The following is a 20,808-nucleotide window of genomic DNA, read 5'->3' on the forward strand; positions in this document are numbered from 1 at the left end:
AATTTTGCAACTTTACTGTGCGTTTTTTTATATGATTTTCGAATCGAATCGATATTTTATAGAAAAAATCTGTAGAATTCCTCGACATGAATTTTCAAAATGTTTTCCATTCTATTTTTCTTCTCTTTTCATAAGAAAAAGTAAAACTTAGAATATTTGAGCTGAGGAATTTCTGTAGACAATATCTCAAAAGAATGTTGCATACAAAAATTGAATTCTATGAACTTTTTCTCGATGCAATATTTTCCATTGAACAATTCGATTGAAAAAACCGCGCAGATAAGCAATTCCAATACAAATCCACTAGAATTTTCTAGCAAATTCCATAAAAAATTCTATTTTATAGAAAAAAATCAATAGAATTTCATCTTTCTATACAATTTTTTCTGTTGAAACATTTTCGATAGGAATTCCTCGACATGAATTCTTGAACATATTTCCACTCTATTCGTTTCTCTATTTCTTTCATTTTTATAAAAATCAAATAAAAAGTTTAGACAATTCGAACCGAGGAATTTCTACAGAAAATATCTCAACAGAATAAAACATAGGGGAGGTTGGGGTAAAACAGACACTTTTGACTTTTTTAAAAATATTAATGAGGGGTGGAAATGTCGATAAAATTTAATAATTTTTTTTCTGTACAAAGAACAACTCTTTCCCTTTGTGACGAGCCTAAACTGAGCTCAATTGATAAATTTGTTTCTGAGTTATGAATAATTTTAAAAAAAGTCTAAAGTGTCCATTTTACCCCACCCTCCCCTAATTACATAGAAAAATTTAGGGGAGGTTGGGGTAAAACGGACACTTTTGACTTTTTTAAAAATATTAATGAGGGGTTGAAATGTTGATAAAATTTAATAATTATTTGTTTCTGACTTATGAATAATTTTAACAAAGTCTAAAGGATCCATTTTACCCCACCCTCCCCTAATCCCATTGATTTTTTCGATAGAATATTTTCCATTGAACAATCCTATCGAAAAAACCGCGCAGATAAGCTTCAGAATTCCAATAGAATCGGCCAAAAACTAAGAAACTTCAACACAACCCACTAGAATTTCCTAGCGAATTCGACAAATTTGTCTAAAAATTTTTTTTCATACGTTATTTTTCACACGCTCAATTGTTGTTTAAACAATTGCCCTCGAAGAGAGCAACAGGCGTCTACGCTTACGCATGCGCCCCCTCTCCCCCCCCCCTTTAACAATGCCGGCTTCACTTGTCGCAAAGTAGTAGGGATAATGATAACACACACGTAACGTCACTTCACTTCACGAATGAAAGAATTCCTGAGTTGAGGTTACCATCGGTTATGAACGCAGCCAGTCTAGAAATTCAGGCCAAAGGTGAAAGTTTTTGAAACTTAGGTAGTTCTCGCATATTCCCGATGTAAGCAGTGTGCCCAATGTCGTTCATCCTGAAGCATCCTGTCACTCGATAAACCTCATCCCCCGTGAGAGAAAATAGAAAAGTGAAAAGATTTAAAAGACATGTCCATCAACAACTCAGTGTTGACGATTGTCAGGAGAGCGAATGCACTTTCTGCTCTACTTCGTGACAGAAATCTGGTGCTCCGGGAGGCGCAGAGGGGGTATCTACCCCAGAGGAGTGACGATGAACCCAGAAGTTGGAGATGCTATGCCACCAGAGTGGCCACCAATCAGAAACCCGATTGGAACAGAGCTGTGTCGGAAGCTGAGAAAATTGTGGGATATCCAACTTCGTTTTTGAGTCTACGGTGGCTTCTCAGTGACGAAATTGCCAATGTTGCTCTGCATCTGAGGAAACTGGTGGGATCCAATCATCCACTGTTGAAGACAGCGAAGTATTTGATTTTTCATTTGTTTTTTGTTCAGACATTTCGGGGGATTGTTTTGGAAATGAGTGGGTTTGAGGGAAAATGTGAAGAGTGAGTTTTTGTTCGTGAAATTCTCTGCAAAAAAGGACTACTGACATTATTTCTTGAATCTTTGCTTTTCAGAGATATTCGGGAATTTATTTTCACTGTTTCTTACTGGAATTTTTTATTTTGTGGAGAAAATCACGATTTTTCATTTATTTTCCGTGAATATCTTGAAAATAAATGGATTTAGAGAGAAATGTAAAAATAGGTTTTTTTTAGCTATTGAAATTCTCTGTAAAAAAGATCTTTTGATATTTTTACTAGAAACCTCTTCCTTTCAGAGATATTGGCGAATTTAGTTTCGACGAGTCCTTGCGGGAATTTTCAATTTTGTGGAGTAAATGTTGATTTTTCATTCATTTTTTGCGAGTGTCTCAAATATGAGTGGGTTTAGAGGAAAATGTAATAGTAGGTTTTTGTAGGGCATGAAATTCTCCATAAAAAAAGCTTTGTAATATATTTTTTAAACCTCTTCCTACGGAGGTTTTGGCGAATTTAGTTGGACTAGTCCTTTCTGTATTTTTTTATTTTGTCGCGAACAATTTCATTTTTTATTCAGTTGCTTGAAATCTCTCGAAAATAAGTAGGATTAGGGAAAAATGTTGAAGATTTTTTTTAGCTCATGAAATTCTCTACAAAAAAGGTCCCTAATATATTTTTTTAAATCTCTTCCTTCCAGAGATATGGGCGAATTTAATTAGACTTCTCCATTTTGTATTTTTTTAGTTTTTGGAGGACAATTTCTTTTTTTGATAATTTGTTTGTGAGTATCGTGAAAATGAGTAGGTTTAGACAAAAATGCAAAAATAGCTTTTTTGGAGCTCATGAAATTCTCTACAAAAAAGGTCCTTAATATATTTTTTTAAATCTCTTCCTTCCAGAGATATGGGCGAATTAATTAGACTTCTCCATTTTGTAATTTTTTAGTTTTTGGAGGACAATTTCTTTTTTTGATAATTTGTTTGTGAGTATCGTGAAAATGAGTAGGTTTAGACAAAAATGCAAAAATAGCTTTTTTGGAGCTCATGAAATTCTCTACAAAAAAGGTCCTTAATATATTTTCTTAAATCTCTTCCTTCCAGAGATATGGGCGAATTAATTAGACTTCTCCATTTTGTAATTTTTTAGTTTTTGGAGGACAATTTCTTTTTTTGATAATTTGTTTGTGAGTATCGTGAAAATGAGTAGGTTTAGACAAAAATGCAAAAATAGCTTTTTTGGAGCTCATGAAATTCTCTACAAAAAAGGTCCTTAATATATTTTCTTAAATCTCTTCCTTCCAGAGATATGGGCGAATTAATTAGACTTCTCCATTTTGTAATTTTTTAGTTTTTGGAGGACAATTTCTTTTTTTGATAATTTGTTTGTGAGTATCGTGAAAATGAGTAGGTTTAGACAAAAATGCAAAAATAGCTTTTTTGGAGCTCATGAAATTTTCTACAAAAAACTTCTTTGATATTTATTCTTAAACTTCTTCCTTTCAGAAGTATTGACGAATTCACTCTCAATCTTATTGTGATTTTCGTATTCATTTTGGAAGAATTGCATGTTTTGCTCATTATGCCCGCAGATTTCCCCCAAAAAATGCGACCTGACCTTATCTCCAACACCCCTTTCTCTCCGAGATATTCGCTAATTCACTTTCACTATCCTCCCTGAAAATTCTTAATTTTTTCAATCAAAACGATTTCATTTGTCATCCACTCTTCTACGAATATCTCTGGACCCACTAGGTTTAGACGAAAACATCAAATAACCTTTTTTACAGCCAATTAACTTTTCTACGAGAAATGTCTTTTGGCATTTTCCCCTAAACCTCTTCCTTCTAGAGATATTTATCAAACTTCTGTTATTTTTCTTATATTCCCATTTGTTTGAGAAAAATAATTTGATCCTCTTCAATTGCTCCTTGCAGAAGTCTCATTTACAATGGAAGGAACAATATGCAGGCATGGGGCCTGATAGTCCTCTTAATCTCGAAGGCAGGTGGGCACCTGAATGTCGATGATATGGAGGAGGACAAGGCGGCAGGAGTGCTCCACAGTCAGAGAGCACTGGCTGAAGTCACTGAGATGATTCGCACGAGTCATTTAGTTCATAAGGGACTTGTCAATATCCAGCCCGGAGTCTTCCCAGACGCTGCTGAGCACAATGACATGACTTTTGGGAACAAAATTGCTCTTCTCAGTGGAGATTACCTCCTGGGGAACAGCTGTGCTGAACTCGCAGCACTCAGGAATCAAGATGTAAGTCCAATTCACTTTTCATTTTATTTTTCATAATTTCACGTATGAACAAAATTAATAGGAAAACCCAGCACTTTCTTTCAGACTTTCTATTGAATTTCTATTGGAATCATAATAAAAAATTCTTTTTATTTTCTGTTCGCAATTTTTCCTGAAGATTATGCAATTTTTATGTTGTTTTGTTAAAAGATATTTGATAGAAAAAAGTCAATAGATTTTAATTTTTCCATAGAAATTCTTGGGCATTACTTTTCTAAATCTTTCTCCTTTTCATTTGTTTCTCATAATAAAATTAATGAATTCTTATAGAAATAATCACAATAGGCTGAGTTATTAGGAAATATCCGTTGACAAATGAACTCATTTTTCTATTAGAATTCTCATGGAATTGAAAATGATATTCAATATAATTTCGTTAAGAAACGGAAACGCTGTTTTCTATTAACTCTTTTCGTACGTTTTCCTTTTGTTCATCTGATCCTCAATTTATTTTTAATAAAAAAATGCAATTGATGTTTTAGTTAGTTGAATTAATGTCAAGTGCAGTTCGAGATCTGGCAGAAGCGGAATTTCTTGGCCGTAGGGACAGTCAGAATAATGCACTACCTCCAGTACCCCCTGAGGATCGAAGTGGCTATGCTGTGAGAGAGTGGACTCTTCAGAATGTCACGAGTGCTGGCTCACTCCTTGGAAAATCGTGTCAAGGTACTCTGAAGCTCGCTGGACATGACGAGGATCTGCAAATGCAGGGGTACAATTTTGGAAAACACTTGGCTCTTGCTTGGCAGGTAAATAATTTCCTTTTTTTCGATTCATAACATGAAAGAGCTATTAAAAATGTTGAAATACTCCCGATTGCATCATTAAGATTTTTTCATTTCGTAATACTTCTACAATTATTGTGCACTTTACTCCATTATTCACGAATATAGATTGAATTGAAGAAGTAGAAAGTGATTAATGATGGAAGTGTATTTTTAAAAAATCACAGGTCACAGTCAATTGAATTTTCAATAATTTGAGGTAAATAGATTTCCTTATTAACCTGAGTATTCATGACTTGGAATAACAATCTTGAAAAGATTAAAGTAATCCCAATTACATCATTAAGATTGCTCATTTCATAATACTTCCACAATTATTGAGCAACTTTCACTTGGTCATTCATGAATATGAATTGAATTAAAGAAATAGAAATTGATTCAAGTCCACTAACTGAAATGGTTGTTTTATTTCTGTTGAAATTTTGAAAAATTCGAGTAGCAGCTATATTCCAATTTTCAATCATATAAATTTGAATTTAATTTCGTACCAAATTCTTTGTGGATTTTCTTACTTATCTTGAAAATTCACCAAAAATTAGTTTTGCAAATGCATTCATTCATTGATATTTCAATAAATTGGAAATTGAGAACAATACTTACCTGATTTTTATCATTTTCATTACCTAATGAACTCGAAAAGTGCAAAGTCATTGAATATTCCAGAAATTACCTGATTTGTCTAATAATACATTTTTTAATTGCATATGTTTTAGTCGCTATTAAATATTTCGAGATTTTTCACTACTGTAATAACTAATTATAATAATTATAATAATCTCCTAGTAGTCTAATAACATGTGTTTTATCTGAGGAAAAATGAAATAGCAAAATTCTTCATGACATCAAAAAATTTTTATTCTCCAGAAACATTAAATACTCATAATTAATTTTTAGGCATGTCTCGACTTGAGTCCATTCATCAGCAAGGAGGATCCAGCATCTCCATTCAATCTCTGTTCAGCCCCAGTGATGTTCCACATCGAGCACGATCCATCAATTCTAACCGAGATCGATAAAGGTCTACAATCCGTCCAAAACGTTGATTATGCAAAGGTAAAACCACTGAGAAATAAAATACAAGCGATTAAACACGCACGAGAAAAAATAATAGAAAAACATATGGAATTCGATAGAAAATTCTATTAGTTTTTATCGGATTCGATTGAAGAATTTCAGAATTTTATGGCGCGTTTTTTCATAGAAAATGTCCAATAGAAACTACTTTATAGAAAACGATCAGTAGAATTCCAATTTTCTATAAATTTTTTCTATTGACACATTTTCTACAGAAATTCCTCAACACGAATTTTCCAAGTTTTTTTCTACTCTATTTTTCCTCTCGTTTCAGTAAAAAAAAATTGAAGAAAAAACCTGGAAAATTTGAGCCGACGAATTTTTATCGAAAATATCTCAATAGAATGAGTTGTATAGAAAAATCTAATTCTATGAATTTTTCAATAAAATATTTTTCATTGAACATTTCTATTGAAAAAAAAAACGTGGATAAGCTGCGCAATTTTCCAATAGAATCCACTAAAAATTATTTGAAAGTTCAATAGAAATCATACACCACTTTGTAGCGAATTCTCTAGATTTTTCTATTAAAGTTTCAGTGCTTGCGTTTTGTTAAGAAAATTCTGGTGAATTTTCATTGGAGCTCTGTAAGAATTAATTCGATTAACAGATGTTTAACAGAAAAAATCCACTAGATTTTAATTTGTCAATAGACAATCCTGGGTGTAAATTTTTTCTACTGTATTTCCATTTGTTTCTCATAATAAAATCCAAGGTAAAAACTCAGGAAATTCATGCCCGAGAATTGTTATAGAAACAATCCTAACAGAACGAGCTGTATAGAAAAATCAAAACCTATAGACTTTTTTCTGTAAACAAATATCCATTTGAAAACATACAAGGAAGTATGATTTTTATAGCATCGGCGCAAAAAACAAACGGAATTTCTCAGTAAAATTCTAATACAACACCAATGAAATTTTTATCGAGTTCCATATTAATGGATTATCTCTGTGCTCAGGTGTACGACAGTGTTACCAAGGGCCCAGGTGTCGAGCTGACGAAGCAGTTACAGAAGGACCACTCACAACAAGCAATGGAAGTCTTGAGTGTCTTCCAAGAGAGTGACGCCAGAACTGCGTTATCGAACATTATTGCAGCCATGGGTGATTTTTAGCAAATGGCTGAACATTTTTCACGGAAAAACAGTGCACAAGATCAACTTAATTTGGATCTTCCATCGTGAGTGTTGAGTTTACGAATTTTGTTGAATTTTACATATTTATATTATTGTTTCTTTATTACTCATTGATATTATTTGACCCGGGGACAACAGAGAAATCTCTGGGCATTGTACAAACAAACGATTCATTCAGTAGTAGAGTGGGGAGGGACAAAATTATCAAATTATCTTCTTTGAATCTTCGTCATCCGATTACTCTGATCTGATCTGATCTTAAATGATGTTTGGATTTATTTAGTCTGGAATCTGAAAAAATGTTATAAAATGAGCAACATTTTTTTCGAATTCATTCTGCACATTTTCAGATATTTACAATTGCAAATTATCGTTTTATCCAAAATTAAATTCATTGTTTCCATTATTTTCGTTGATTGGCCTTTCTAATGTTCAAGATGGAATGGCCAAATGATGGGATCTGAATAAATCTGGTGTTATTTTGAAGCTGTGGATAAAGCTTCAAAATTGCATGGAATCTTCAGAATTTCACCGGTTTATATTATTATTTATTTGTTACTCATTGAAATTTTTTTGATTGCGGGACAATAGACAAATCTCTGGGCATTGTACAAACAGGAAAGACTTGTCTATCCTCGTTGCTCAAACGATTCATTCAGTAGTAGAGTGGGGAGGGACAAAATTATCAAATTATCTTCTTTGAATCTTCGTCATCCGATTATTCTGATCTGATCTGATCTTAAATGGTGTTTGGATTTATTTAGTCTGGAATCTGAAAAAATGTTATAAAATGAGCAACATTTTTTTCGAATTCATTCTGCGCATTTTCAGATATTTACGATTGCAAATTATCGTTTTATCCAAAATTAAATTCATTGTTTCCATTATTTTCGTTGATTGGCCTTTCTAATGTTCAAGATGGAATGGCCAAATGATGGGATCTGAATAAATCTGGTGTTATTTTGAAGCTGTGGATAAAGCTTCAAAATTGCATGGAATCTTCAGAATTTCACCGGTTTATATTATTATTTCTTTGTTACTCATTGAAATTTTTTGGATTTTTGATTGGGGGACAATAGAGAAATCTTTAGGCATTGTACAAACAGGAAAGGCGTGTTCAGTAGTGGACTGAGGAGGAAGTAAATTATAAAATTATCTTTTTTGAATTTTCCTCATCTCATCATTCTCAACCGATCTGATCTGATCTTACATAATGCTTGAATGGATTTAGCCTCATTTTGAAGTTTGGACAAGTGTTACAAAATTATGTAGTTTTTATTTACTTATTCTGAAGATTTCCCTATATTTAAAATTGGAGTTCATCAGTTTATCCAAAATTCAATTCAATGTTCTCATCATTTTTGTTAATTCTACTTGGTCATCTTCATCATTTTATAATCAAATTATGCGGTCTGGATAAATCTGGTGTTATTGTGTGAGTTTACGGATGAAATTTCATGATAAAATTGAATTGTTTCAATTCCACTCTACCACTCTCGTGATATTTATGATTAAAAATAATTAATTAATTTTTTAATTTTCTTTGAAACAAATTGGATTGTTTTTCAACTGTCTATTTATTTTTGTGACTGAAAAAATTCACAACAAAACAAGTTTTTTAGAATTTTCCCCCAAAGTCATTTGCTATCGAGATAATTAAATCTTTAATGAAACGTCGGAGCTAAACTCGTCACATTGCACTCCACGACTGGCTGAATCATTCTATTTAATATAAAGTTAACATCTGTTAATAAAAAACCACCAAAGGGGTCGAAAATCTTGTTATGTACACCGAAGACTAACAACGACTATCAACAGAGTTGTCTCATGCTGTTGAGAGGTGGAGAGATTTTTTAAAGACATTTTATATAGAATCGTTGTCTAAATGTATTGTACAGAATTGAGATTTATCTGAAATTATTTTTCACAATGAAATTTTATACTATTTATAGAAAAAGATGAAATGAAATGATGAATAAAAAAATATTCAATACAACAGGAGGTGATTGATGAATTTTTTGATGGTTTGTTTTTCAGTATGAAAATTATGGTTTTTATTTTTTTTTTTCGTCGTACGAAATTTAATCACACATTTTACACAGTGACACACTTTACATGCATCAGTAATTCTGTAATTAACTGTAATAGTCAAAATATTTTATGTGAAAATGGGAAACGAATGGAGATTGGTCAAAAGATTTTCTTCAGATATTTTTTCTTTAAATAAAAAACTAAGGTAACTCTTTCGAAGCCCATGACACGCCCGAAAAAATTTCATGGATGAGGAAATTCGCTGGAAAATTTTATTGGATTTCTATTGCAATTTCTATTGATTTTTGACCGATTCAGTGGAAAATATTCCATAGCAAAAATCAATAGAATACCATTTTTATGCACAACTTATTCTATTGAGATATTTTATAGAGAACATTTCTTGACATTTCAATTCAATTTCTTAATAAAAAGAAAAAAGAAAGAAAAGAGTGGAAAAAACTTGGAAAAATTCATGTCAAGAAATTCCTGTGGAGAATTTCTCGATAGACAAAGTTGTTCAGAAAGATGAAATTCTACTGATTTTTTCTATAATTAGCATCTATTAAAAAATTTTTATAGAGAAAAAGAGTAATAATCTGCGGAATATTTCAATAAAATCGCTCCAAAAATTGATACAATTTTCAATAGAAATCCAATATAATTTTCTATTCAATTCGATGGTTTTTTTAATGAAATTTTTCCGTGCGTGAAAATTTTCAAGAAAGTTTTTCAAAATATTTCACTAAAATTCTTCCTCATAGAGACGATTTCTAATTTTCTTTCGCTACTCTATTTTTTATCTTGCCCAAGAGAATAAATTGTTCTTCATTCAGTGATTCAGAAATCTCTGAAACAAGTAGATTCAACGAAGAATTTTCAGCGAAAGCTTTTCTATGACTCTCAAATTCTAAAAAAACTCTCGAGACATATTTCTCCAGAACCACCTCTGATAAATTCACCATCACAATTAATCCCAGAATTACCGTCTCTGTACACATAAATATCATACCTGAATTTCAAAAGTAGTGAAACTACACAATAAGTCATTCACAGCTCGTTAAAATGGATCTGTCAACCCTTTGAAAAACCTAACCAGCGACGTGTCCCCAGCGCCGTTCAAATTGATTACCCATGCTAAATTAATCAGCTGTCAACCTTGAAGTAACAGCTATAAATAAAAAAATTAATAAACCACCACCCCCGCATTCCCAACGACTTTATACCCTAGTGTGCTTGATTAATCCGTGCCCCTGTAATCTGGTATCCGGACTATATTTTTCCGGAAAAAATTCCCATTGTAAAATTTCTCTTCCAAAATGTCTTCGACTGAAAATTTTTATTTCATTTCCTTCCGAAAATATCTCACAGACAATAATAGATAATATGCGGTACGGATTGAAATAAAAAGTTAATTTTCCATTTTTCCACATCTGTTTTTCATAATTATTTATCTTGAATTAAGTAATTTTATTCAATGGTTGATGTGAATAATTAACTCATTTACAATGTTTTTAACATAATTTTGTAACTTGGCTCGAACCACGAACGAAAAAATTTTGTAGAAAAACCTAGCGAAATCGATAGAAAATTTTATTGGATTTCTGTAGAATTTTCATCGGAAAGTCGATTGGTTTTTGGGCTATTCTATTGAAGGATTCCGCAGCTTTGCTGCGCATTTCTTCTATAGAAAAAGTTTAATGGAAACTATTTTATCAGTAGATTTTTATCTTTCCATAGAATTTTTTTAGCAAATTCGCTAGGCTTTTCTATGAAATTTCTGCATACGTGATTCATGCGAAATTCATGAGTTTTTAATTCACAGATTCGAACCACGAATAAAGAACTTTCGTAGAAAAACCTAGCGAAGTCGATAGAAAATTCTATTGGATTTCTGTAGAATTTCCATTGAAAATTCGATTGGTTTTTGGGCTATTCTATTGAAGAATTCCGCAGCTTTACTGCGCGTTTTTTCTATAGAACATGTCTAATGGGAACTATTTTATCAGTAGATTTTTATCTTCCCATAGAATTTTTTTAATAGAATATTTTAGCGAATTCGCTAGGCTTTTCTATGAAAATTCTTCATACGTGATTCACTGTGAAATTCATGAGTTTTTAATTCACAGACTGAAAATTTCTCCTCTTTTTTCTCTAATTTTCTCAAAATTCTATATTGGAAGGATCATTTCAAATTATTCACGTACAAAATTATGCATTTCGAACTTGTCGGGAGTGAATAAGAAAAAAAGGGCAAGTTCACCCAAAAAAACAAGCTTTATTTCGATATTTATGATCTCAAATTGAAATTTTGGATAGTCTCAAATGAAGACTTTCAAAAGTCTCAAGTTGAAACTTTCAGAACTCAACTTAAAGACGAATTTCAAGTTGAATTCCGAAAATCTGAAATTAACACCTTCGCAACTTCTAACGTGAGGCTTTGAAAATCTCAAATTGACCTCTTCGAAACTTTCAACTTCACTTTAAGGATGTATTACACCGTTTCGGCCAAAATTCACGTTTTTTTTTTTCATTTTTCTGGCAAATTATTGATCGGATTGACGCGAAATAATATACTGACTCACGAAGTTTCATGGTAGTGCAATCATTTTCCTGCATTTTTTCTCAAATTTTGTGAATTTCCGAAAATTTTATGAATTTCCGAAAATTTTTAGAAAAAACGCAGGAAAATGATTGCACGATCATGAAATTTCGTGAGTCTAAACCGAAAAATCAGAAAAAATCAAAATCAAAATCGTGAAATTAAGTGATGATAAAACGCAACAACGGTATATTTTTTCACGTCAATCCGATCAACAATTTACTATCAAAATTCAAAAAACGTGAATTGTGGCGAAAGGGATGTAATACATCCTTAATTAAATTGAGACTGTCGAAGCTCTCAACGCGCGGTTTTGGGCTTCAAATTACGTCTTAAAAAAAAGTTATTTCAAGACCTCTGAAATTTCAAAACGAGGTATTATTTTATTAGCTCTTAGGAAAAATATCTTTTGAACAACTTTTGGAGAAGTCTTGGGATGAAGAAATTCCCAAGAGAAATTTTACCGAGAGAAATACAGCCCTAGACCCCTATAATCTCAATGCAACTTACTACATCCACTCCGCAGTTTATTATCCACCTTAGCGTCACTAAAAATGTCTTTAATAATGTCATCCCGTTTCCTGGCGTGTGTCGGCAGTCCCCGGTACAGGTTCTCAGTGACCTGAGACCTGACGCTTGAATTGCCCCTCTGATTGGTCTTCTGATTCGAAATGAACTCTATATTCTCGTTATCATCGATGGCCTTCATGGCAGCCAGCAATCTCTCCTTATTAAACCCGCCTTTATCATTCACCTTGTCCCCCAGTTTATCATCAGCCGAATCTCCATCGATTTTCCCAGCACTCGGAATTGATGTCCCTGGGTTTTTCCCCCTAAAACTACTTATGTCCGCCTCAACAACGCCATCACTACTTTTTCTTCTGCCCACTTCCGGTGTTTCCCCGGGTGAGCATTCCCCATTCGTCACAGAATCACTCTCGTTGTACCCATTCTTCACGGATAATTGATTGTCCGAGAACTGGGAGCGCTCAAGGCCGAAGGTTCCACGACGAGATTTGTCGTGGGACTCGTAGATCTCCTGTTCCACTTCCTCTTCCCTCTCGAAGTATCTCAGCAGCTTGTCCTCCTTCCCTCTGGATGTGCTCTCTTCCGTCTCTGGGGAGTTCTCCAGGGAGTTTAGTTGAGCCTCAGAGGCCTCTCGACCTCGCTTTATCCTGTATTGAACGCAGCAATTATTTCTAATTTTACTGTAAGAAGGGTACGGTGCGCATATGAAAAAATCGTAGAGAAAATTGAATTTCTATAGGATTGTCGACAATTTGTCGACAAATTGCCGATGTCCTGTTAAATTTTGGATGGCACTGGAAAAAATTCTTTTCTGGGTACATAATCTTCGGATATTTCTACACGGATATTTTTGTACAAATTATTGCTACACGATTTCTATACACTGAGAAAAAAAAAATTTCTAAGAAATAAAATTTCAAATTCTATGATTGCTCCACATCGTTCATCAATTGAATAGTCGCAAAAGAAAATGCTATTGTAAGACACAAATATCAAAATTTGCGCCCAATAATTCTAATAGAAAAAATCGCAAGAGAAAAATTCGAAAAGGAATTCAAAATATATTGACAAAATATATTTAAAAAATATTTTCAATATTCTAATATATATTAAATATAGAATCCTATCAAATATGCAATAGAATCAGTGCAAGAAACAAATAGAATTCCAATAGAATTTTCTAACGAATTCGCTATATTTCCTATTGAATTTTTTAATTCCCGCAATCACCACTGAACCATTTTAAAGATGGTGTTGAATACTAGATGTGAAATGACTGAATTTTGCCCGCTAACTATATTTGTGGACGTCCGCATGAAAAGGGACCACTTTGTCGATTCTATTTTCCGATATATTCACGTTTTTCTCTTGCCAACTCCCATTTAAACCCATGTTAAATCATTTTTTCGATCGTCTATAACGTCGTCACTCATTACGCTATCAAGTTCATTTTTGGCTCTAAATTTGCAGAATCAGATCAAGATTATCGCCATATACATAACTCTAATAGTGCCAAAGTGGTCCCTTTTCATACGGATGTCCACATTTACCTGTGTTGAAGGTCTGTCCAGGATTTCGTGATGCTCAGCAATCGCTCTTGACTGTTCTCGATATCCGCCACAGGGGGATTCGATTCCTCTATCTTTCTGAGTCTCGACGCTTCCGGTTTGGTGGTCTTTTCGGGCTCAGAGTCACTTCCCGAGGTTGTCTCCACGTCTTTAACTTCAGAGTCTCGCCGGACTCTCCTGTAGAGTTTACTCTCGAGTCTCTGGGCTTTCAGGTCGTGGAAGGCGTCCTCCAGGTGGAGACTCTGATTGTCGAGCGATCCGTTGATCAGTTTCGAGTGCAAGTGCCGCGATTTGCTCGTTGGGGAGGCCCTCGGGTGCTGGAGTCGCTGGAGATGCTCCTCTTCTTCCTCCTCCTCGAGGTTTTCGCTCTCGGTGTCGGTGGAGTATCCGTACTCCTTGAGGAGATCTTTGGATGTTCGATAGGGGGTTCTAGGCTCAAAGTTGTGCATTATGTGCTTGATCTCGTCGTCGGCGAGGTCCTGGGAGTCCAGTCGGTCGTACAACTTGTGCATGTCGGTGGGGACCGAGTGGTTCAGGACGGCGTTTCGGGGGTTTTTCGAGGCCTCGGGGCCTTCCTCCAGGGGGAGACGGTCTGTGAGCGCTCGAGGTGGGTCTTGGCTGGACTTCTGGAGCCGAAACTTACGGATCTGGTGGAGACTCGCCATTGTTTCAGTCCTGGGGAGGTCCGGGACTTCCGTCTTGGAGGATGAGGGCTTCGAGTCGCTCGAGTCGTTCACTGGTAGTTTTGGCTTGGTGAAACAGGAAAAGAGGGAAATTATTGCTGTTGAGGTTTTGGTTGCGCGATGAAGGCGAGGGACGGGCGATCGGGGGAAAATATTCGATTGGTTTTCGGTCGATTTTACACGGAGAGAAATCTTTCTTGTAAAAATCCAAATCGAATTCTGGTGATAAAAATTTGGTACTCGAAATTAAGACCCCACAATTGAGGGTCACGAGGGTCAAAATAATAGTCATGAGAGTCGGAATAAGACTCATAAGAATCAGAATAAGGGTCATGAGGTTCAGAATCAGGGTCATGAGGGTCGGAATAAGGGTCACAGGGGTCGGATTAAGGGTCACAGAAGTCAGATTAAGAGTCACAAGAATCAGGGTCATATGGGTCAGAATAAGGGCCGCGAGGTTCAGAATCAGGTTCACAAGGGTCAGAATAAGGGTCGAGAGGTTCAGAATCAGGGTCAAGAGGGTCAGAATAAGGGTCGAGAGGGTCGAGTTAAGGGTCACAAGGGTCAGAACAAGGGTCACGAGGTTTAAAATCCGGGCCATGAGGGTCAGAATAAGGGTTACGAGGGTCGGATTAAGGGTCACAGGGGTCAGGTGAAGAGTCATAAGGGTCAGAATAAGGGCCGCGAGGTTCAGAATCAGGGTCAATAGGGTCAGAATAAGGGTCACATTAAGGGTTACGGGTGTCAGGATAAGAGTCGCAAGGGTCAAAATAAGGGTTACGAGGGTCGCGTTAAGGGTCATAGGCGTCAGATTAAGACTCACAGGGGTCAGAATAAGGGTCACGAGATTCAGAATCAGGGCCATGAGGGTCAGAATAAGGGTTACGAGGGTTGAATTGAGGGTCACAGGGGTCAGGTGACGAGTCATAAGGGTCAGATTAAGGCGCACAAGGGTCAGATTAAGGGTCACGGGTGTTCGATTAAGGGTCATATGGGTTAGATTAAGGATCATGAAGACTTACCAAACTCTTGTTTTTGAAATCACTCTGCGAGTCCCTACTTTTACTGGAAGATTTTATCAGATGGGAGAGTCCTAAATTCGTTAAAGACTGACTCGTCAACGCTTTCCGCTTGTTGAACGCCGGCAATTGTCCACTGTGATACAATCTCTTTTCTCTATTGTCTAACAATTCCTCCAGATTTTTTAATTTGTCGAGGGCCTCGTTCAACTGCTTCTGGGTCTCTTTATGCTTCGTTGCCTCAACATGCAACTGATGCTTCAGGCTTTTACTCTCTAGAGATAATTTCCTGTTCAAATTCTGAAAACGAGGGGAATAAACTCCACTTGAGCCCCAATTTCTGATGACTATCTTTGGATTTAACAAGTGAAAAATAATTTTTATAACAATTCTATTGGAAATTTTTAATTTTCTTTAGCTTTATTTTCTAAGTTTATTCATTTGATTTTTTTGACGAGAAGAGAAGACCAATAGAGTGAAAAAAACTTGGAAAATTTATGTCCAGGAATTTCTACAGAGAATCTCTCAATAGAAAATTTGTATAGAAAGATGAAATTCTACTGATTTTTTCAGTACTACCAGAATTTTCTATCGAATTCGTTAAGTTTCTCCACACTGAGAGAAAAACGACGAAGTCCTCAAACAAGTCTTACTTGTGCCAATAAAATAGTTTTTTGAAAATGATTAAAAAAGGATTTTTTTGTCCCAAAAATCAGTAGCGAAGCGGTAAACCGGGTTAAGTCGATTTTTCCTTTTGGCCATTTTTTGATGAATATCTCGGAATCTAAGAGAGATAACAAAATATTGCTCATGACCTTTTTTGTAACCCTCAGTTAGCTCTACAAAAAGGTTATGACAATAATTTTTGTATCTCTTTTAGATTCCGAGATATTCGTCAAAAACTGACCAACAGTTAAAATCGACTTAACCCGGTTTACCGCTTCGCTCCTGAAATAGATTTAGTAGTTGAAAAAAAATTGCATTCTCTGTACACGCAAGAAATGTCATTTCTAGCACTACTCCTTCGTTATTCGATACTCTCATACGTATTTTGCTCCCGAAAAATCTTTGTTTTATGCGGAACAAGGAATAATAATTTTTCGTTTCGGCTGTCTATAATAATAATCACAGACAAGCAATAAACCCTTAAATGAAACAATAATAATGATATGACAGCAATCTTGTAGCTAAGGGATAAAATATTTGTTGATAAACTTTCCTCTATATGAGATATTTTCATCCTGAAAAGGCACCGTCTGGTGTGAATTATCCGCCTCTTGAGCCAAATATTTCGTTGCTGTGGAAAGCAGAACAATTATTCATGTTTGAGGCTTTCAAATTCGAACCAAACAAATTCTTTTTTGGCAATTTTCAACTAGCGATTTTGTTGGCCCAAACAGGACTTGTTCGACAACGTGTTTCTTTTTCTCTCAGTGTATGCATTTTTTTCGTGCGTTACTCTGAGCATTTCGATTAATTCATGATTAAGAACTATCCATTTTACACCTTCTTTTTTCATAAATAAAGTAGGGGAGAGTGGGGTAAAATGGACACTTTAGACTTTTGTTTTAATTATTCATAACTCAGAAACAAATTGATCAATTCAGCTTAGTTTAGGCTCATCACAAAGGGGAAGAATCTTTCTTTGTAATGAAGTAAAAATTATTAAATTTTATCAACATTTCATTGATATTTTTAAAAAAGTCAAGTGTCCATTTTACCCCAACCTCCCCTAATGCAGAGACAATTTGAAAAGTTTATTCACCTGAATAGTTTCCTGCTGCTGTTCTATCCTGTGATTTAAATCAGACACCTGCATCTGCAGCTTCTCGCGTTCCCCCAGGTGTCGGTCTTTACTCAATTGCAGTAAATGTTTATTTTGTGTCTAAAAAAGGGGAATCAAAAATGAAAAAATAAGTTTGTTGTTTTAGTTTAGACTTGAGGTTTCGAAATTGTGAAAAACCTGTAAAGTGTGGATTTCATTGTCCTTCTCCTTCAGCAAGTCACACGTCTGCTTGTGCTGAGACCTCAGTCTCTTGTACTTAGTCTGCAGAACCTTCAATTCCTCATGATGCGAGTTGATAATCCTCGGTAATTCTGCATTAGCTCCTTCGTATCTCTTCAACGCAGAGTCTTGTCTCTTCTGGAGCGCTTTCAGCAGTCTATTCTCATTAGCCAGTTCCTGAGAATCATCAAATACCTCACAGACTATACCCACGTATATCAAAAATTTAATAGACATTACAACAATTCTATTGGGGTTTTCTAATAGAAACAAAATCAATGAACGTTAATTTTTTCGGATAAGCTTTATTCTGTTGGGATTTTTTCTTTGAGAATTCTTGAGCATAAATTTTCTCAATTTTTTTTCTTTGAATTTTGTTATGAAAAATGAAAAAACGTGAACAGTGCAATAGAACAGTACAATAGAAATCGAGAAATTCAATAGAATTGTTCAGAGAAACTTTAGGTTTTCTATTGAATTTTTCCAGATAGCGTTCCCTAAAATCTTTTGGTGTCTTGACACTGAAATCTAAATGACAATTTTCTAAATGACAAATTATCAGACTTTTAAAGAAGTAAAATTGCATGAATAATTTTTGAACAGTCTAATAGAACTCAAATCGAATTCTCATGAACGAGTTCTCATGAAATTCAAATTTTTTAGAGAAACTTTAGATTTTCTGTAGAATTTTCTCATGTATCCTTCATTGCAATGTTCAATGTGTTATTCAAATTCAAATGATAATGTGAAACTCTTATGACGTAAAGATAGAAATTCTATAGAATTTTTCTAGATATCTTCACTAAAATATTTTGATGTTCTGTCACTAAAATCTACATGACAATTTGTAATTTCATGAGTAATTTTTAAACAGTGTAGTAAAACCCAAATCGAATTCTCATGAAGTACTAATAGAAACTCAATAGAATTTTGTAGAGAAACTTTCGGTTTTCTGTGGAATTTAATGTATCCTCCATTGCAATGTTCAATGTGTTATTCAAATTCACATGATGATGTGAAAAATTTCAACATTTTTTTTTACCAAAATTGCAGCGGAAATTTTCGAACGATGCAAAAGAATTCAAGTCGAGCTTTTATTAAATATCAATAGAAATTCAAGAGAATTTTTCAGAAAAACTGTAGGTGTTCCATACAATTGTTCCATGTATCCTTCATCGAAATGTTTCGACGTATTACTCACATTCAAATGATAATGTGCATCAGTCAGTTGATTCTGCAGCTCCTTGACCCTCAGAGTCTTCGCTGAGATGATCCTCTGACCCACTGGGTTCTTCAGGGGCCGCCTCGTCGGCTCCGAGACACAGTGCAGCCTCATGCTATTCTTGTACGGCGCTCCTATCAATAAAAAATCCCCAAACCCGTAATTTTAGTCATGCAATCACCCGAAGAACAATCGTTTACAAACCAAGTATGGGATTCAAATGCTTGCGATTCGATATGAGAAACTGAGCACTCTTGCATTGCGTATGATTCTTACTTTCTATCGACGAACCGGCCTCTCCATTAGTTTTTCTAGAACAGAAATTACACTCCATAATTTTCCGTCATTCTCCGTAACTTTATTTTTATTCTTAAGGGTGCCAAGTGAATTTGGCGATGACCTTGAAAATTGACATTCACCAACAAAGTTATAATTTTTTAAATTAATAGTATTAGACAGATGGTGAACATCGGTGACAATTTTAAAATTTTAGAACTTATGGATATCGAGAAATTAAATAAACAAAATCAGTCTTATACACGGCCTCTTATGGAGTTTTGATTAAATTGAACGTTTCAACCCCCTAGGAACTCAAGAAAAATTTGAAAAAATTTGAAGATATGGGGAATGATGTGTTCAATGTGATGGCGACAAAAAACAATGGGGTACCGGGGTGAATAAGAGAGATATTTCAACCCGCCGTACCCATTTGATCCCATGCTTTCTCGAGGTTCGTCACGCGAAATAGAGGATTTTCCGCATTTATTTTCTCGATGTCTAGTTCCGGTTGCGGGTTTGAAATTTCGTCGGATGGATGAATACATATTTCTCCAATGATGGAGGGAAAGAAAAAATTTTTTTTGAATCTTTTTTCAAATTCACTTGGCACCCTTACGGCCCGGGTGTACTATCTTCCGAACGTTATCTCGATATTTTTATCCGGATGAATATGTAATGTATTCTATACATTTTATAGCTATACAAAATATTGCATCTAGAGTGAAAAAACTTAGAAAATTCATGTTGAAAAATTTTTACAGAAAATGTCTCAATAGAAGAAGTTGTACCGAAAGATGAAATTCTACAGATATTTTCTATAAAATAGTTTCCATAGGACATTTTCCCTTAAAAAATACGCAGCGCAGCCGCGGAATTCTTTAATAGAATCGACCAGAAACCAATAAAATTTTCAACAGAACTTCAACAGAAATCTACTACAATTTTCTCTAGAATTCCCTGAGTTTTTCTACAAAATTCTTTCGCGTGTGCACTACTTCAACACCACATAACACATTATTTTTGCACTTATTACCTAGTACAGCGTTTGTGCCCATTTGAATCCACAATTGGCAGTACAGGCACTTCAGTTTGCATCTTCCGATTGTTATAAAAATGATTTTTCCAGATTAACTATCATTTTTCGGGGCCTGGCACCGATCCCGGCGGTTGTTGTGTTTAGTCAACATTTTGAGTTGTTTTGTTGAGGCATTTCTGCGGCTAAATGGCATCCATGATTGTTTTAGAATCCGTAACTATGACGACGGTTTATCATAACATGGGGGTGGGTGAGCAGAGTGAGTTTTTTTATCTTCAGCGATTCCTGAATAAATAATCAGGATGAAATAAGTTTAGTCATTCCAAAACGTGAAACGATGGCGTGGAAACACCTCGCGAGCTGTTGAATTTCACTCGATTGATTCGGTGATATTGAGGGGAGACTGCTAGAGTTTTAAATGTCCCGGGCTATCCGAGTGAGATTTTTCGTATCAATTATATCTGTCTAAAACGAATAATTATAATTAATGCAAAAAGAAATGTTTTTAACTATACAAGAACATTTTTTAAATATAAAAAAATGAAAAATTTTCTTCTTTATGAAGATTTATGAAGTAATTAAAATTGAAACTTCTGAAAATTACAAACTTTCTTATAAATCGTTTAGACACAATCAATTCATCCTTA

The 20,808-nt window shown here is 34.7% G+C and overlaps 3 protein-coding genes across 4 annotated transcripts in view; 2 read left to right on the forward strand and 1 right to left on the reverse strand.

The window, feature by feature from the left end:
• Positions 1 to 1,257: 1,257 nt before the first annotated feature.
• On the forward strand, positions 1,258 to 7,181 carry LOC107038105 (decaprenyl-diphosphate synthase subunit 2). Its single transcript, XM_015256994.1, has 5 exons — positions 1,258 to 1,828; positions 3,822 to 4,152; positions 4,674 to 4,940; positions 5,871 to 6,029; positions 7,012 to 7,181. The coding sequence occupies exons 1-5, from the start codon at positions 1,494 to 1,496 to the stop codon at positions 7,165 to 7,167; spliced, it is 1,248 nt and encodes a 415-aa protein (XP_015112480.1). The 5' UTR covers positions 1,258 to 1,493; the 3' UTR covers positions 7,168 to 7,181.
• LOC107038100 (myosin-J heavy chain) lies at positions 5,846 to 20,220 on the reverse strand. The gene is made up of 10 exons (XM_015256984.2): positions 20,159 to 20,220; positions 19,051 to 19,157; positions 18,826 to 18,980; positions 17,583 to 17,801; positions 17,385 to 17,504; positions 15,623 to 15,919; positions 13,900 to 14,666; positions 12,332 to 12,996; positions 10,232 to 10,390; positions 5,846 to 6,038 (listed from the first exon to the last, which is right to left on the reverse strand). The coding sequence occupies exons 1-9, from the start codon at positions 20,218 to 20,220 to the stop codon at positions 10,362 to 10,364; spliced, it is 2,421 nt and encodes an 806-aa protein (XP_015112470.1). The 3' UTR covers positions 5,846 to 6,038; positions 10,232 to 10,361.
• Positions 7,170 to 20,808, forward strand: part of LOC107038102 (NADPH:adrenodoxin oxidoreductase, mitochondrial) — a 39,880-nt gene continuing 26,241 nt past the window's right edge. For both annotated transcript variants that reach the window (XM_015256986.2, XM_015256987.2), the window contains exon 1: positions 7,170 to 7,232. In XM_015256986.2, the coding sequence (XP_015112472.1) occupies positions 7,171 to 7,232 (62 nt within the window). In that variant the 5' untranslated portion in view covers position 7,170. The remainder of the gene's footprint in view (positions 7,233 to 20,808) is intronic.

Source organism: Diachasma alloeum, unplaced genomic scaffold, assembly GCF_001412515.2.
Source record: "Diachasma alloeum isolate Michigan unplaced genomic scaffold, Dall2.0 Dall_scaffold_00277, whole genome shotgun sequence".
NCBI lineage: Eukaryota > Metazoa > Arthropoda > Insecta > Hymenoptera > Braconidae > Diachasma > Diachasma alloeum.

What these genes read in the sequence shown, in the direction of transcription:
- LOC107038100 (XM_015256984.2), bottom strand. Translation starts at nt 20,220, where the DNA reads ATGCAAACTGAAGTGCCTGTACTGCCAATTGTGGATTCAAATGGGCAC. An exon ending in GCATTTGAATCCCATACTTG is followed by an intron (nt 18,981 to 19,050) that starts GTTTGTAAACGA and finishes TTTTATTGATAG; the next exon opens with GAGCGCCGTACAAGAATAGC. An exon ending in AGCAGCAGGAAACTATTCAG is followed by an intron (nt 15,920 to 17,384) that starts GTGAATAAACTT and finishes CCTCGTTTTCAG; the next exon opens with AATTTGAACAGGAAATTATC.
- LOC107038105 (XM_015256994.1), top strand. Translation starts at nt 1,494, where the DNA reads ATGTCCATCAACAACTCAGTGTTGACGATTGTCAGGAGAGCGAATGCA. An exon ending in CAGCACTCAGGAATCAAGAT is followed by an intron (nt 4,153 to 4,673) that starts GTAAGTCCAATT and finishes TTGATGTTTTAG; the next exon opens with TTAGTTGAATTAATGTCAAG. An exon ending in AAAACGTTGATTATGCAAAG is followed by an intron (nt 6,030 to 7,011) that starts GTAAAACCACTG and finishes CTCTGTGCTCAG; the next exon opens with GTGTACGACAGTGTTACCAA.